The 16,392-nt window shown below is 32.7% G+C and overlaps 1 protein-coding gene across 1 annotated transcript; it reads left to right on the top strand.

Moving 5' to 3' along the window:
- The first annotated feature begins 10,356 nt into the window (after positions 1-10,356).
- LOC125219587 (floral homeotic protein DEFICIENS-like) lies at positions 10,357-12,393 on the top strand. The gene is made up of 7 exons (XM_048121606.1): positions 10,357-10,626; positions 10,728-10,794; positions 10,875-10,936; positions 11,029-11,128; positions 11,638-11,679; positions 11,780-11,824; positions 11,920-12,393. The coding sequence occupies exons 1-7, from the start codon at positions 10,439-10,441 to the stop codon at positions 12,145-12,147; spliced, it is 732 nt and encodes a 243-aa protein (XP_047977563.1). The 5' UTR covers positions 10,357-10,438; the 3' UTR covers positions 12,148-12,393.
- Positions 12,394-16,392: the final 3,999 nt, after the last annotated feature.

The following is a 16,392-nucleotide window of genomic DNA, read 5'->3' as shown; positions in this document are numbered from 1 at the left end:
TTATTTTGGTATAGCCGGGTCGAACAACGACCTAAATGTTCTCAATTCCTCGCCCCTTTTCAACGAGCGGATCAACGGATTAGGCCCCTCCATCGAATTCACGGCCAATGGCAATGTGCATAACATGGGGTACTACCTGGCTGACGGCATCTATCCGCAATGGCCCGTGTTTCTGAAGACGATCAGATGCCCACTCGGAGATAGAAGAAGGTATTTTGCCCGAGCGCAAGAGTCTGCGCGCAAGGATGTGGAGAGGGCATTTGGGGTGCTCCAATCGCGATTTGCACTGGTAAAGGGTCCGACGCGCTTTTTCTACCAGGGGGATATTGCCGATATCATGTATGCGTGCATCATCATGCATAACATGATCATCGAAGATGAACACGAAGGCGTCCTCGACGTCACCAACGACCCAAGTGTTGCATCATCGAGTCACGGTGTCTCAACCGAGTCCGCCCGCCAGGGTGTACCGCACAACGAACATGAACGGTTCCAGGCGTTCATGGACATACACCAGAAGGAGGCCCATCAAGCACTACAACACGATATCATCGAAGAATTGTGGGCAAATAGAAACCGCGCCCACCGCCCTTGAATTTTTTTTTCTTTGAATTTTTTTTTTGATTTTTTATTTCCATTCGTGTACTTTTTTTTTTTTTAATTTTCTTCGTTGTAATGTGTACCCGTGTTTAATACAACGAACTTTATTACTATTTATTTGATTTATCTTTATAAATTAAATAAGCTAGCTTTATTATATATAAAAATAAAACAATTAAATTAGTGATGATGTAAAAATGAAATGTTGAGTTAGGGAGAAATAAGGGAGAAATAAGGGAGAAACCATTGTAGGGGTTGGCTAAAAACTGGGGATAAAATGTGATGCTGATGTGGCGCTGATGTGGCAGGAGTTAGGGAGAAATAAGGGAGAAATAAGGGAACTCCATTGGGAGTGCTCTAAGTATGTATATGCATGTAGTCATTTTTATGACTAAGAATTTTAATAGTTATTTTATAGTACAACTAATAAAACAATTTGATGTGAATGACTATTATTTCGTTAGATAATAACAATTAAAAATGAAGTGTATGCACATAGTAGTCGTTTTTATAACTTAGAATTTTAATAATGATTTAATACTCTCTTTAAAAAATAATTATTTAATAGAGTACTAATAAAATAATTTGATGCGATGACTATAACTATTCCGTTGGACGATAACACGAAGAAATTATGTATGTGCATGTCGTCATTTTTAAGACATAGAATATTAATAATTATTTAATACTAATAATATAATTTGATGCGGATGACTATTACCATATAAGTTGGATAACAAGACTAAGAAATTAAGTATGTATGTTTATGTAGTCATTTTTACGACTTAGAATTTTAATAATTATTTAATACCACTAAGAAAATAATTTGATGCGAATAATTATTACTATTTCGTTGGATGATAACAATTAAAAATTAAGTGTATATACATGTAGTCATTTTTATGACTTAGAATTTTAGTAATTATTTAATACTAATAAAATAATTTAATTCGAATGAGTATAACTATTTTGTTGGATGATAATACTAAGAAATTAAGTATGTATATGCATGTAGTCATTTTTATGATTTATGGAGTGAGAAATTAATATATTTGAGATTTCATTAGTTTTGATTGAGTATATTTAGATGATTGAGTATATTTTGATAAAAGAGTGTAATTTGATGAGTTGACTTTTGATATGAATTTGATTGATTACTTAGATAAATGATATAATAAATGAATTGTCTTTCCTTTTATAATTTAAAATAAGGATATGTTAGTCCATATAATAATTTAATTTATGGCAAAGTGACATAGGGGTATTATGGCTTGGAGACATTATGTCTCTAAATCATCACTCTTAAAAAAAAAAGAAGAATTGAAATGGTGGTTTGTCTCTCTCCTCGGCCAAGTCTGTTGGTTGCCAACCATCGACCAGGCGGTCTCCCAAATATGTTATGAATCATCCAATGAAATGGTGCCACATGGCACAATTTCATTGGTTGATATTATTATTTTTTTAAATTGATTTATCTTTTATATGTTGTATTAAAAAATTATAAAAATTATACCAAAATTTATAATTTTTCGTCCTTTACAAATAGAGACCACATTTGCTATAGTTTTACATAAAAAAAATCTTATCTTTTCTCTTCATATAATCCTTCTTCTTTTGTATAATTTATTATTTATTAGTTCTATTTGTTGTTCATCTTGGATGATGATGAGAATAACATATTCTCATACTCTCAAAATTTTTATTCGACCCAAAATTTCATTCCTTCCCAAATTTTCAATCGTTCCCAAGATTATTTCCCGAACTTCAATGTTTTTATAATTTTTAGTTTATCATTTATTATGTTCTTTTATAATTTTTATTATTCGATAATAAACGTTTCATATAATAATACTATTGTTAAAAAATAATATATAATGGAATGGTTGGGTGGTCATTGATAAACCATGAATATATATTTGGTTGGGTTAGATGAATATTAATGATGTGGAAGATGATGTGGAGGAGATAGAAATGAATTAAATATTGAAAAAGTGGATGGTTGGGTTGGGTTGAATGGTTGCTGATAAACATGGTCTTATGGGGCATGGAGCAAGGGTTGGGCGATGTTTGGGATCAATCTGATAGTGAGAGACTGCGATCGTTTTGCAGTCCGGGCTAGACATTGGCTTTGTTGTTGGCGTGCGGATCTTAATTCAATTTTTTTATATTTTATACTCTCTCTGTGTCATGGTAAGTGAGACGACACTTCTTTTAAACATTCTTTTTAGAAAAATGATACTTCTAAATAGTTAAAGTGAAAAGAGAGTAGAGTTAAAGAGATAATAAAGTAGAGAATAGTACACTTCTGATGTGCTTAAGCTAGTACTCCCTCCGTCTCATTTTAGGAGTCTCAATCACTTTTCTGCACCGGTTCAATACATAATAAATAGTTAAAGTAGAGAAATGGTAAAGTAAGAGAGAGAATAATGTTGATAAGAGTCTTCAACATTATTATTTCTCTTGCTTTACCATTTCTCCACTTTAACTATTTATCACTCCCGCATTCTCCAAAGAATATGCAATTTGGGTTCGGCACGAGTTTTAATGTAAAATCTGTAAAGTAAGAGAGAGGTAGAAAAAAGTAGTAATTAAAGTATTGTTATTGGAGAATGAGTCACACCTCATTAGAAAGAAAAGACTATTCAAAATTAGAAAGTGCATATTCTTGTGGGACGAATGAAGTATCATTTTTATAAAACGAGTGCCGAAAAGTGACCGTGACTCCTAAAGTTGGACGGAGGGGGTATTATTCAGTTGATATTGATATTCAACCGCGTGGTGGAAAGGTGTATGCATTAGAGGATTGTTCCAAGGCCTCAATAACCTAAGTCGTACGTGTCACGAGGTTGTGAACAAGTTGTTTCACATCTCGTCGATGAATATTTTTCCGACGAGCCCCAATGAGTTCCATCTGTGTTAGACGTCTGCTCCGCTTGTCTAGATTGGTGCTCCCGTGCATCGTTGACACTTTGGTTTGGTGCGATGATTATTTTCAACAATACAAACACACTTTGTCAATTAAAAATGAGATGTAAAAGCAACTTATCCACCCACTAAAATATATGTATATATATATATATATTTATTTATTTATTATTCATGATTACACCGTAATATCGGACTTAATCGGTTATTTATGTCAAACTAGACTCAAAAGAATCATTGACAGTGATACCCAACCTCAAGAAATGACAAGATAAAAAAAAAAAACTTATTTGCTTGCGATTAGATGATTACCAAACATACCCTTATAGTTATACATCCTCCGTCCGCGAATAGAAGTCCCATTTTCTATTTTAGTCTGTCCATGAATAGGAGTCCCAGTTCATTTTTCATATAAATGGTAATAGGGTCCAACATTCCATTAAGAGTGTCCACTATAGAGTGGACATGGCTGGTGGCACAGCCACAAAAAGTTGTCCACAACCACAAAAAAGTTGTCCAGTCCAATGCCCATGTCCACCACCACAAATCATAATATTTTATCAATTGTTGGTATATTTTTGTTAAATTCGAATAAAAATTATCGGACGATGATAATTAGAAAAAACACATAATTTAACATAAAAAAAATTAAAACCAAATCTTCTTTGTATTATAGATAGGGGAAAATCTCCACCTTGCATATTTGAGACAATCAAAATATAGAGAGTCGAAAAAGGGTGTAGATGTGTGTGAATGAGAGTGAAATATGGAGTATTTATAAACAAGAAATGGAAAAAAATAGAAATAAATAAATAAAAAAAATGGTGTCCACGCGATGCGGCTCACCGGGCCGTGCTATAGGCAGCAGCGGTCAGAGCCGCGGCGCCGAACCCACCGCCCCGTAAAGCTTGTGCTAAGCGGCCATTATCGTTTTTGTGAAACATATGTTCAGATTATTCAAAAAGCAAGCCTTCCTGATTCAGAAACTATGTTGGTTTAAGATGATGATTGATAGGGTTTCTCAGATGCTTTTGGCTTCCTTTGTTTTTCTCTTTCTCCTTCTCCTTCCATATGGCGCCCTTTCTGAATTTTCGTCTCAAAATGTTATCCCAGTCTTCCACGTTCTCTTCATCCCTGAGAGGATTTGCTTCCCCACGAAAAAACCTAAATCTAAATGAGAGCCAAGCCAATTGATCACGAAGCCAAGCCAGAAGATTTGGAAAACTTGTACAAATCACTCCTATCAACAACAACAAAAATAGATGATCACCGAAGACTGTTGACCTACTCATATCGGAACGTCTTCCGAGGCTTCACCGCCTGGCTATCACCTGAGGAAGTGAAAGCGATGGAGACGAAGCCACGGTTCATCTCCGTGCGCTTACAAAGAAAAATATCACTCCACACAACCCACTCCCTCAACTTCCTCGGGCTTAACCGAACCACCGGATTCTGGCAAAGCTCCGGCTACGGCAGTGCATCATTATCAGAGTCCTGGACTACGGGATCCTCCCATAGCACCCTTCGTTTAGCGACCAAGTAGGTGTACTGGGAACTCATGTAAAGGCTCAGGCAGCAGCTGGGGTTGTCGGGGAGGGCGCTGGCGGCGACCTCGGGGAGTGGCGGCGGCAGCGATGGAGATGGAGAAGGAGCGGCGGATTCTGATGATGTCACTGAGTAGGCAGTGGCGGTGTTTTTTTTGTGTTTTTATAAAATGTTCATTGTATAATATTTTTGTATCTATAATACAACAAATATTTGGTTTTAATTTAATTTTTAATTAATTTTTGTCTCTTTTTCTAATTATTTTTAGTCCTGTAATTTTTATTCAGCTTGAAATAAAATATGTCAATAATTGATAAAAATGTGATTTGTGGTTGTTGACGTGTTCACTATTGGACTGGACAACTATTATTGTGGTTGGTGGAAGAGATTTTTTTTGGCTGTCTTGGGCATGACCACCTATTGTGGACACTATAAGTGTGTCCGTTATAGAGTGGACATGGCTGGTGGCACAGCAAAAAAAGTTGTCCACAGCCACAAAAAGTTGTCTAGCCCAATAGTGGACATGTCCACAACCACAAATCACAATATTTTATCAATTGTTGACATATTTTTGTTAATTTCGAATAAAAATTATCCAGCGATAATAATTAGAAAAAACACATAATTTAACATTAAAAAAAATTAAAACCAAATCTTCGTTGTATTATAGATAGAGGAAAATCTCCACCTTGCATATTGAGACAAACAAAATATAGAAAGTGGAAAAAGGGTGTAGATGTGTTTGAATGAGAGTGAAATGGGAGTGAAATACGGAGTATTTATAAATAAAAAAATGGAAAAAATCGAAAAAAAACTGGTGTCCACGCGCTGCGGCTCACCGGGCCGTGCTATAAGCAGCTGCGGTCAGAGCCGCGGCGTTGAATCCACCGCCCCATCCCCGCCCCCTACCTGGCGCGCCCATGTCCTCTCCACCCCGCCTTGGCTGCCCATGTCCGCCACTATAGGGAGCCGCGGCGCCGCCGCCTCCTCGGTGACCGCCGGGGCTCCCTATAGTGGACACCTTAACTCATTGAACTCACATTAATTTAAAACTAATAAATATAAGTGGGACTTATATTTTACTAATTTTTTTCCCATCTATTTTTTTAATACTACTCCTACTCCCTCCGTCTGCTATTAGGAGTCTCATTTAATAATAATGCTATTAATTTGTATGTGGTATATACAATAATTTAATGTAAGTAACTCCTAATTTTCTGAATTCAAACCAATCAATCGAATTTGAAATATCTAACATTTGAAATTCTATTTAGATCAGAATGGAAAACAATTGGTACATTTTCACATGGAAGAATTTAGACCTAAAATTCATAAGTTTATGTTAATTCATTTCGAGATCTAATTGAGATATTATTCAAAGTAATTTCATATTGGATGCGGCACGAATTTTAGGAAATGTTAAGAAAAGTGGATGGAAAAAAGTTAGTGGAATAAGAGTCTCACTTGTATATATTAGTTTTAAATGAAATGTGAGTAGAATGAGTTAGTGGAAGGTGAGACCTTATTACCATTTATGGTAAAAGTGTACCGGGACTCCTATTCGCGGACAGAAGAAGGGAGTGATTCTTAAAGAAGTTATATTCACGTTAATGGAAAAGTACTGAATTATGATATACAGATAGTTTATATATAGGGGTCGGTAGAGAGGTCAAATGGGGCGGGTCGACCCGACCCGGCCCAGCCCACCAATGAAATGGAGTGGGCTTGGGCTGGGCTCAATAGATTAATCGGGCTTCAATTGGGCCTTTTTTACAAACCCAGGCCCGGCCCGAGCCCAGACCCACTCAAAGCCCGGCCCAAGCCTGGCCTAGGCCCGACAAAAGATTGAATGAAGATTGAATATGCTTTAGTTCTTGAGTGAAGATTGAATATTACACTATTAGTTCTTTTACGTATTAAGTTTTTGACTGAAGATTGAATATTATTCATACTTAATAAAATATCCAATAACTATATCTCCTAGTTAATTTATTATTAAATGCATGGTTATGGAGTATTATATTTGTATATTTGTTTTCTATAATTACAGAGATTAGTTATTTACTTTTCTATAACAATTTTGATTTGCACAATTATAGATATTAATTGTCAATGATTTATCTCTATCAAATATAGTTCCATAAATATAGTGATTGATTAGTTATTTGTATAATCATAGATTTTATTAATGAAATTATGCAAAAATAATCAATATATTCAATTACTCACCCTAAATCAAAACTTATAACAAATTTATTTCCATAATTACATTTGATTAGCATAATAGATATTAATTGTTAATTGATTTGTATAATTATAGGTACCAAATTTTTATAGATTTATATCCATTATAAATATTTCCATAGTTATAGTATTATGATTCATGAATTTGTGGGATTACTTATAAAATGTATGCTTGTGTAAGATGTATTTATAACTATAATATACAAAATTTGTGGGAATATTATAAAACTTCATGTTTGCAAAATCCTGATTCTTTATTTTGTGGGAATATGTATTTATACATCATTAGTACTATACTATATAAATCTTAGGCCATGTTTGGTTGGCGGAAAAATTATTCCTGGGAAAATGATTCCCGGGAATATGATTCCTAGTAACTTAACTTTCCTGTGTTTGGAAAATATCAAGATTTTAAATTTATATTTAATTTAAACACCAAACTAAATATATACTTATTATTTTTTTATTTATAAAAAAGAATAATATTGTAAAATTTTAAAAAATTATTAATTACAAATAATAATAGTTATATTATTATATTTATTATTACTATGGATAGTTTAAATATGAATTATCCATCATAATATGTAATAATATAATTATACTTATAGTTACATGGAGTATTATACTCATTTATTATAATAATAAATATAATAATTATTATATTATAATTATAATATTTTTGGATATTATAATTGAATAAAATTTACAAATTAAAGTTGCACTAGGACTTTATTGAATAATTATTCTTTTATAAAATATAATCATTATTATTTATTATATGATTTATATTATATAATTATATTTTAATTATTTAATAAATTATTAATTACTATCATGAATTATTATAAAACATAGTTATAGTTATGATAATTTTAATTATAGTTATTTATAATAGTGGAATAAAGTATGATTTATAATTTATATTATTTTTAAAATATTATTATTATAATAATTATTATTAATAGTAATAATAAAACTATATTATATAGTCTATATTGCTTAAATATGTAAGAATCCTAAAACTGGGAAAAAGAATACTTAAGAAAAGTTATGATTCAGAATCTTGGAAAGTTGTACTAACTTTTCTTGTTCTCGGATTCTGATTACTTTCCCAGTTAGATTAAAAAACCGAAATAAACACAGGAATTTAAAATTTAAGGAATCAGATTACTTTCCCGGATAGAATCCTGACAACCAAACATGGCCTTAGAATATTCAATCGAATTCTATCATTTTACTTGTTAAGAACAATGTCTAATAAGTCGTGAATAAGGGTGAACTAATTTCTCTAGAATTGCCAATGCATAGTATTTAAATATGTCTCGACCAATCTTTAATTTAACACCCTAAAAATATATAAAAATAAATTCATTTAAGTAAGCAAGAAATATTTAGTAATCAGATTCAACACCCATTTTTTTGGATTAATTAATGTTTAATTAGCACAATAATTTTTTTTAACTTGGCCCAGCCCAGCTCGCCCCGGTCTAGCCCAGCCCACATACCAACTGGGCCTGGGCTTGGGCTGGGCTCATTCTATAAACCAAAACCCAGGCCTGGCCCGGTCCGGCACAGATATGGGCCTGGCCGGGCTGGGCTTAAATCTCGCCGGGCATCACCGGGCCCGGTTCCGGGCTGGGCCGACCCGGCCCACTTGACATCTTAAGGGGTCGGTCGTTACCAAAAGGATCACACCTAGTTTATATGCGTTATGAGAAAGTCTCATATGTATCTCTTCACTCAAATCCAGTAATGGGATATGGTGAAGTTAATTTTTTTTTAGAGACCACAAATATCAATTTTTTTTATTTAAAGGTGAAGTTGAAGTTTATAATTTGATTTATTTTATTTAGTGTTAGATTAGTATTTATCGATTAATCCACCAGGCCCTCTATTTTAGAGTTCTTTTAACCCAGTTTGAGCCCAAAATAATTCAATGGTCCATTTCTTAGGCCCAACTTCTGGGTTATAGTTATATGGTCACGAATGGTGACTATTTTATTTATGTTTTTTATAAGTATTTAAACCGACTAATATATTTTTCGATGCCCTCAAATTTAATGATGTGCTTACTTCTGAGTTTTTTTAGGTAAGTGAATACAAATTTATAAGGTCATATGATTTGGCCTCAAGCTTGAGCATTAACCATTGATTTCTTTTTTTAAGATAAATAAATATGAATTTAAAGGTTGTGTCACGATTAACTTGAATCAGAATATTTGGCCTCAGACATTACCACTTCTCCCTGAGCCAAACAATGGGATTGGAAAATAACCACCGACTTCTTTGTTTCATAACTATCTCTATTTGTTGGTTATTATGAATTCTGTTCTCTCAAAACCACAAATTAAAAGAAAAAAGAAATTGATAATTGACAGCAATAATTTAAGACGCAGATTTGAAAGTTTGAAACCAAAAATTCAAAAGTAAATAGAAACCGGTATTAAATTCCATTCCACCTTTTGTCCATGTCTACATCCCAGTGCTTGCAACCAAGAACGATTCTTATACAACCAAAATCTTTTCCTTAAAGTTAAACCAAAACTTCACAAATCACCAACTTAGATTCTTTTAAAATTCTATCTGTGGCTCCAGGGAATCAATGCCTAATTTAAAGCCTAAAACCCTAACCTCAAAACCTAATCTTTAGCCTCAGAAAATTCATGTCACATTCACATAATTTTGTACAAAACCTAATCAATTTTCATCAACAGAGAGGGTCAAAACCGGACCCAACCCCATCCATCAATCAAGACTGAAATTTGAAGTACTACAAAACTGCGCAACACAAATCATATCATCAATGGTAGTTGGCACCCTTTTAATGGTGGAGAAATAAAAAAGTAACAAAATGAAAGTAAAATGAAATAAATTTCTCTGTAGAGTGGTGGTGACTGATAACAAGAAATGACTCATTCTTAAATTACTTTATCAACCTCTGAAACCCTTTTTCACCCATTTGGTAAATCTTTCCATTTTTGGTTAGCTCATGGTCCCTCAAGCCTCTTTAATGATACAACCCCCCTCTCTCCCTCTCTCTCTTTATCATTCATCTCTTCAGAATCTTATCTCCATTTTTCTACAAGATCTGCAGAGTTGAGAGAGAGAGAGAGAGGGAAACATGGCTCGTGGGAAGATCCAGATCAAGAAAATAGAGAACCAAACAAACAGGCAGGTGACCTACTCCAAGAGGAGAAATGGGCTTTTCAAGAAAGCTCATGAGCTCACTGTGCTTTGTGATGCCAAGATTTCCATTATCATGATTTCCAGCACTCAGAAGCTTCATGAATACATCAGCCCCACTATCACGTAATCAAATCTCTCCCCCTCTCTCTCTCTCTCTGATTTGTCAGATTTGTTAGTAATTTGGTGCTAATCTTGGAGTATGTGTGTGTGTGTTTGTGTTTTAGGACAAAGCAGATTGTTGATGAATACCAGAAGACTGTTAGGACAGATATTTGGAGCTCCCACTACGAGGTTCTTCCACTTTACTTTATTTATTTCTTCATTTTTTTTATTTTTAAGTATTAAAAATACAACCTTTTTTTATTTTGAAGAAAATGCAAGAGCACTTGAAGAAGCTGAAGGAGATCAATAGGAATCTGATGATGGAGATTCGGTATGAACTAGTATTTGATTTTAGTTTAGCCCCTCTTTTTTTTTGGTTTTTCCTTTGATTTAATTGTTATCTATTTCGATTAAATTTGTTAGACAAAGGAGGGGAGAGAGCTTGAACGATCTGGGGTATGAGCAGATGGTGAATCTCATCGAAGATATGGACAACTCTATGAAGGTGATTCGAGAGAAAAAGGTGTGAATTTTCTCTCTCTAGCTCTCCCAATAAATTTCTAGGGTTTCCTTTTTCAATTTCGATTAAAATTAAGGTGCTGTCATTTATTTGATGGAGAAAGCCTATCATAATCTTCAGTATTATAGATCTATTAATATGGATATCCAAATTGGAGGAATAAATTGAAGAAATAAAGTTCAGTTCTTGATAGACTGATGGATGAAATTGGGATTCTTGTCAACAATTTTTGCAGGAAAGCCTGCAACGAATCATGTCAAGATAAAGTTGATTGGGAAAATATAAATAAAAATCATTAATTTCTTATAGGGATACTATATATTAGTGACAATAATATTGATCAGTAATTATAGAAATTTGGGGTTGTTAATTTGGGAAGTATTATGTGTTTACTCAATGAATATTCGGATCTTTGTTATAATCCTTAGTAGAATGAGTTTCATCTTGTTTGTTTAAACTTTACCTAAGCAATTAAGCTTTGCTAATTATTGCAATAATCATAACCATGACAGTACAAAGTCATCAGCAGCCGGATTGATACCAGCAGGAAAAAGGTAAAATAAATCACTAAAATCTTTTAATTTCATTTGTTCATCTTTCAACATATTTGTTCATAGATTACTTCATTTTCCCTATATATTTTTTCATTTGCAGCTAAGGAATGTTGAAGAGATTCACAGAGGCCTTGTGCTTCAGTTTGTAAGTTTTTTTTTTTTTTTTTTGTTTTCAATTAATTCATTTACATTGCAAATAAACTTCTACAGTCTTATTCATGTGGGAGTTTTTTATGGTAGGATGCACGGCAGGAGGATCCACACTACGGTCTAGTTGAAAACGAAGGCGATTACAATTCTATGTTGGGGTTTCCACACGGCGGGCCAAGGATCATCGCGGTTCGCCTTCCGCCAAACAACCACCACCCCCACCCGCACCATCACCACCATCACCACCACCACCACCATCCTAGCCTTCACAGTGGGACCGGAGCCTCGGACCTCACTACATTTGCTTTACTTGAGTGAATGTTTTTATCACATATATCTATCTATATATATAATGTGTTTGTTTGATTGTGTATGAACGTCGTAGGTCTTGAGAAGAAAAAAGATGGGAAGATCTACATTTGTTTGTTATGTTGTCTTTATATTGTGTATGACTATTGACTATTGTGGATCTATGTTTACTAGGGTTATGTGTGTGGAAGTACTATATTGTATCCGATTTTATTATAGCTATTTCGTATTTATGGATTGATGTTTTTTGTTCAACCCTAACTAATTATAACAAAGGACATCAGATGTATACATAGAGGCTATTTATCACTTTATGCTTTCAAACTTGGTGAAATAGGTATTCTTATGTGTGTACAGTGTGGACACACCACATACTATAGAGGGTTCAATTTGGACTCAATAGTGTGTTTTTTCAAGTTTTATATTCATTCTATTCCAATTTAATTGAGTTGTACTTCTTTCGTCCCAAGGCCCAACTATACCGATGAGTTTCTTTTGAACATATGATTAAGAAATTATGTTCAATAGGTTAAGATAAAATAAAATAAAATATAATATAAGAAAAAAAATAAAGCAATTGATAAAAAAAAGTAAAGTAGGAGATAGAGTAAAGTAAAAGTAATTAAATGTTTTATTTTCTGCTAAAAAATAATAACACAACTTAGTTGGGACATCCGAAAAAAAAAGACTCAATTTAATCTCTCTCTTTATTTTCTATTCAATTATCTATTTATTTTTTTTCACTTACCTACTTTATTATTTCTTATCTTATTATATATCTAATTAAATCTTATATACAATTTTTTAGAATTATATGCGTATCTAAAATAAATGTTTCAATTAACCTGAGACCCATAGAGTTTTTCTCCATGTTTGAGTATAAAATAGAAACAATTTTTATAGTATTCTTTTAGACAATTGAGAATAAGGAAATAAATGATCTACTAATAAACCTTATTATTACATATATATAATTAATAACTAGAAAAATCAAGTTTGAGCTGTAGTTTTCTCTGTTATTTGAACATGACAAAAAAATTGTGTACAATCGCCTTTACTTACCGTGCGTCCGCGGTCCAGATCCTAACCGCACCCAATATTTGAATCTTGGCCGCCACATATATATGTGATGCGTTTCTACTAAAAATAATCGGTTTTCTTAATAAAACGATGGTGTTAATAAATAAAAATGAATTGTTTTATTAACATAAGTTAAATCGTTAGATTCGGATTATAGTGGGAAAAGATCCATGCATATTAATATATCCAATGTTTAATTTTATGATAGCCTAAAATTTTACAATTTTTTATTGGGCTTTATTTCTGTTATACTTCTATTTTTCTAGAATAGTCCAACAAGCTTATAGGCCCAGTTTACATTCGACAAGCATAAACGGTTCTAATCTTATGCCTGATATTATTACCGTCCTCCCTAAAAAGATAGACTAATAAAAATAGATGTATGATATTTAAAATCAATTTTGAACTAAACTAAGGCAAAAAAGTTGAGAGTTTCAGGGCATCCGCAACGCGGCTCGATGCTGTCTCGGTCTCGTCTCGACGAGACGAGACAGCATCGAGACAGCGTTGCGACGCTCGTCTCGTCTCGACGAGATGAAACATCTCGTCGCGCGACGCGTCCGGAAGAGGCCGGCCTCGAGCTGGCGAGACGACGCGCGCGGCCACGTGGCGTGCGCTAAGCGATGGCGTGACGCCCACTCGCCGGCCCGCGAGTGGGCGTCGGAATTATGACGTCATAAATTTATTATTTTTCAAAAAAATCGAAAATTCGAAAAAAAAAATTTAATTTTAATTTTTAATTATGTATTTTTTAATTTTTTAGGCCTTTAAATTGTAATTTTTATTTTATTTAATTATATTATTTTTTAATTATGTATTTTTTAATTACGTATTTTTAATTAATTGAATTTGCAAGAAATAAAAATAAAAAACGAAATTGAATGAATAGTTAAGAGATGGATAAGAGATGGTTTAGAGATGAAGGGATGCACGTGTTGTCTCTTAGTTAAGAGATGAGCTGAAAAGTACAGTGGGGCCCATAAATAGTTAAGAGATGAGACAATTAAGAGACGGATAAAAGATAGCGTTGCGGATGGCCTCATGACCATAATTTTCGAGCTATTTTTTTGTCACTCTCGAGTCTCAATTGCCAAAATCCATTTACTCCATATGGTAGAAAATTACTATAGAGAACTTTTCAGTGATACTTTTGATTTTTATAATTTGGACTCGTGGGTTTGATCTGATGCCAATTTCCAAAATTTAAAGTTCTTTTTTTTCTTTATCACACAGAAAATCAATATTTAGCTATACTTTTGTATACTTGCATATAATTAGTTCTTTAAATTTATATCTCAATTAATCTCCCACTAGTAGAACTAAAATTCAGGCCAAACCAACTCCAACAAAAGTCCAAATTGGGGAAGTAATGGAGGATAAATTAAAGAATACTATTAACTCGTATTCATTAATAAGGCCTTGGAATTTGCATAGTTTATAAATTAATATGGGTTTGGGGGATCAAATCTGATCATAATCTGACTGAAATATGAAGATGGCCAAAAACTCAAAACACTTTATTGTTTCCTCCGTAACGTGCAAAAGATTTGGATTTCTCTAGTCAAAATTTTGATTTAAATAATTAAACTAACTTTGTTAACAGTATAATTATGTTAATGAAATTCACATATCAAGCATTTGCTTTCTGAAAAAAACTAAAGTAAACAAGATATTAAAATATTATATATCCTTATCACTTCTCGCAAATGGCCCAATCATACACGATTATTGATTTTGTGATATTATATCTATTCAATTATTATAGGGAAAACCATAAACATTTATTGCAAGTCATGTGAATTGCGTCAAGCAAACGTATTGACATTTTGTTTCACCTATAAATGCCATACTTATAAACTAATATAATAAAACACAGCTAACACAATTGTGCAAAATAATTATTATTTAATTATGGTAGTTGTTAACTTAAAGGCATAAAACACAGCTAACACAATTGGGCAAAATAATTATATTTTTAACTAATGGAGTACAATAATTTCATACCCAATAACAGCTACATCTGAAAAAAAATTAATTTCAATAATTTATAATGTCTAATAGTGCAATGTACATTTTAATTTTAAATTCCTTCACCAGTAAAACAGCAGAAATGAAAGTGCATCTGCTCCCCGATCTGCATGAATATGACCCTAATTAATTGTTTTCGTTTTCCCAGTTTCTTTAACATGCTAAGAAATTGATATGTATCAATCTGTTTGAACTTTGAAGACAATTTTTTATAATAGATCCATAAGAGATACGAATCTATTTTTCTATGATAAAAAAAATTAAAACGAGCATTAGATTTCCATAAATAGGCAATACTTACGGAGGCATACATTCGTCCATAAATAATTACTTAAAATATAGAGAGATTTCTGATCCAACAAACAAAAAATTTATGGCATAATAAAAGGTTGTTATTTTGGTGGGTAAAGATTATTGTCTTTTACTAGCAAGCATGTGTCGTTTAACTATTCACAATGAAATTTGAATGTTGATTCCTATAAAGTCTTTAAAATGTTATTATCTACTTTATCTATCGAGATAAATTAATATAGATGCCTCCAGTTAAACAAGAATGTGTATGATCAAAGTCTTAAAATTCATTCAAAATGTTTATTGTGTATTATATTATATTATCATTTAGTCGGTTTTGATGGTATTGTTATCATCAAGAGATTGTGTGCTTGAATTTGACACCATTAACCACCGCTCGCTAACAATAACAGCAGTATTTCAGGAAAATCTTAAATAGTTCGTCACTTCCCAAATTTACATATTGATTCTGATAAGGTTCAATTCTGTCTTCATTATTTTTCACAAAAATATATAGTCGTATGAGATTAGGGTGCAAGGTAGAAAAAAATATTGATAGGAGCTTGAATAAATCTAATTTCTTATAATGAATACTAATTCTCTCTTCGTTCCATGCTACTCGTAGTTTTTATTTAGGTCGTAATTTTAGGATTGAGTAATTCATATAATTAAATTAATATTTTAAGCATAATAAGATAACACTTAATCAACTCAATATTTCACTAAAATATCCTATCTAGATTGAGATGAGATGAAATAGAAAAGGGAAAGTAGCTTTCGATGGAGGCAGTATAAGCTTGATCCCAATTTATGACCTGCCCTAACAACGTTTTATATTATAAACATAGATACCTT

The sequence above is a fragment of the Salvia hispanica genome, chromosome 1 (genome assembly GCF_029641045.1).
Source record: "Salvia hispanica isolate PSC_SH4W2 chromosome 1, Shi_PSC_v1, whole genome shotgun sequence".
Taxonomy (NCBI): domain Eukaryota; kingdom Viridiplantae; phylum Streptophyta; class Magnoliopsida; order Lamiales; family Lamiaceae; genus Salvia; species Salvia hispanica.
This window is presented reverse-complemented; position numbering and strand designations above follow the sequence as displayed.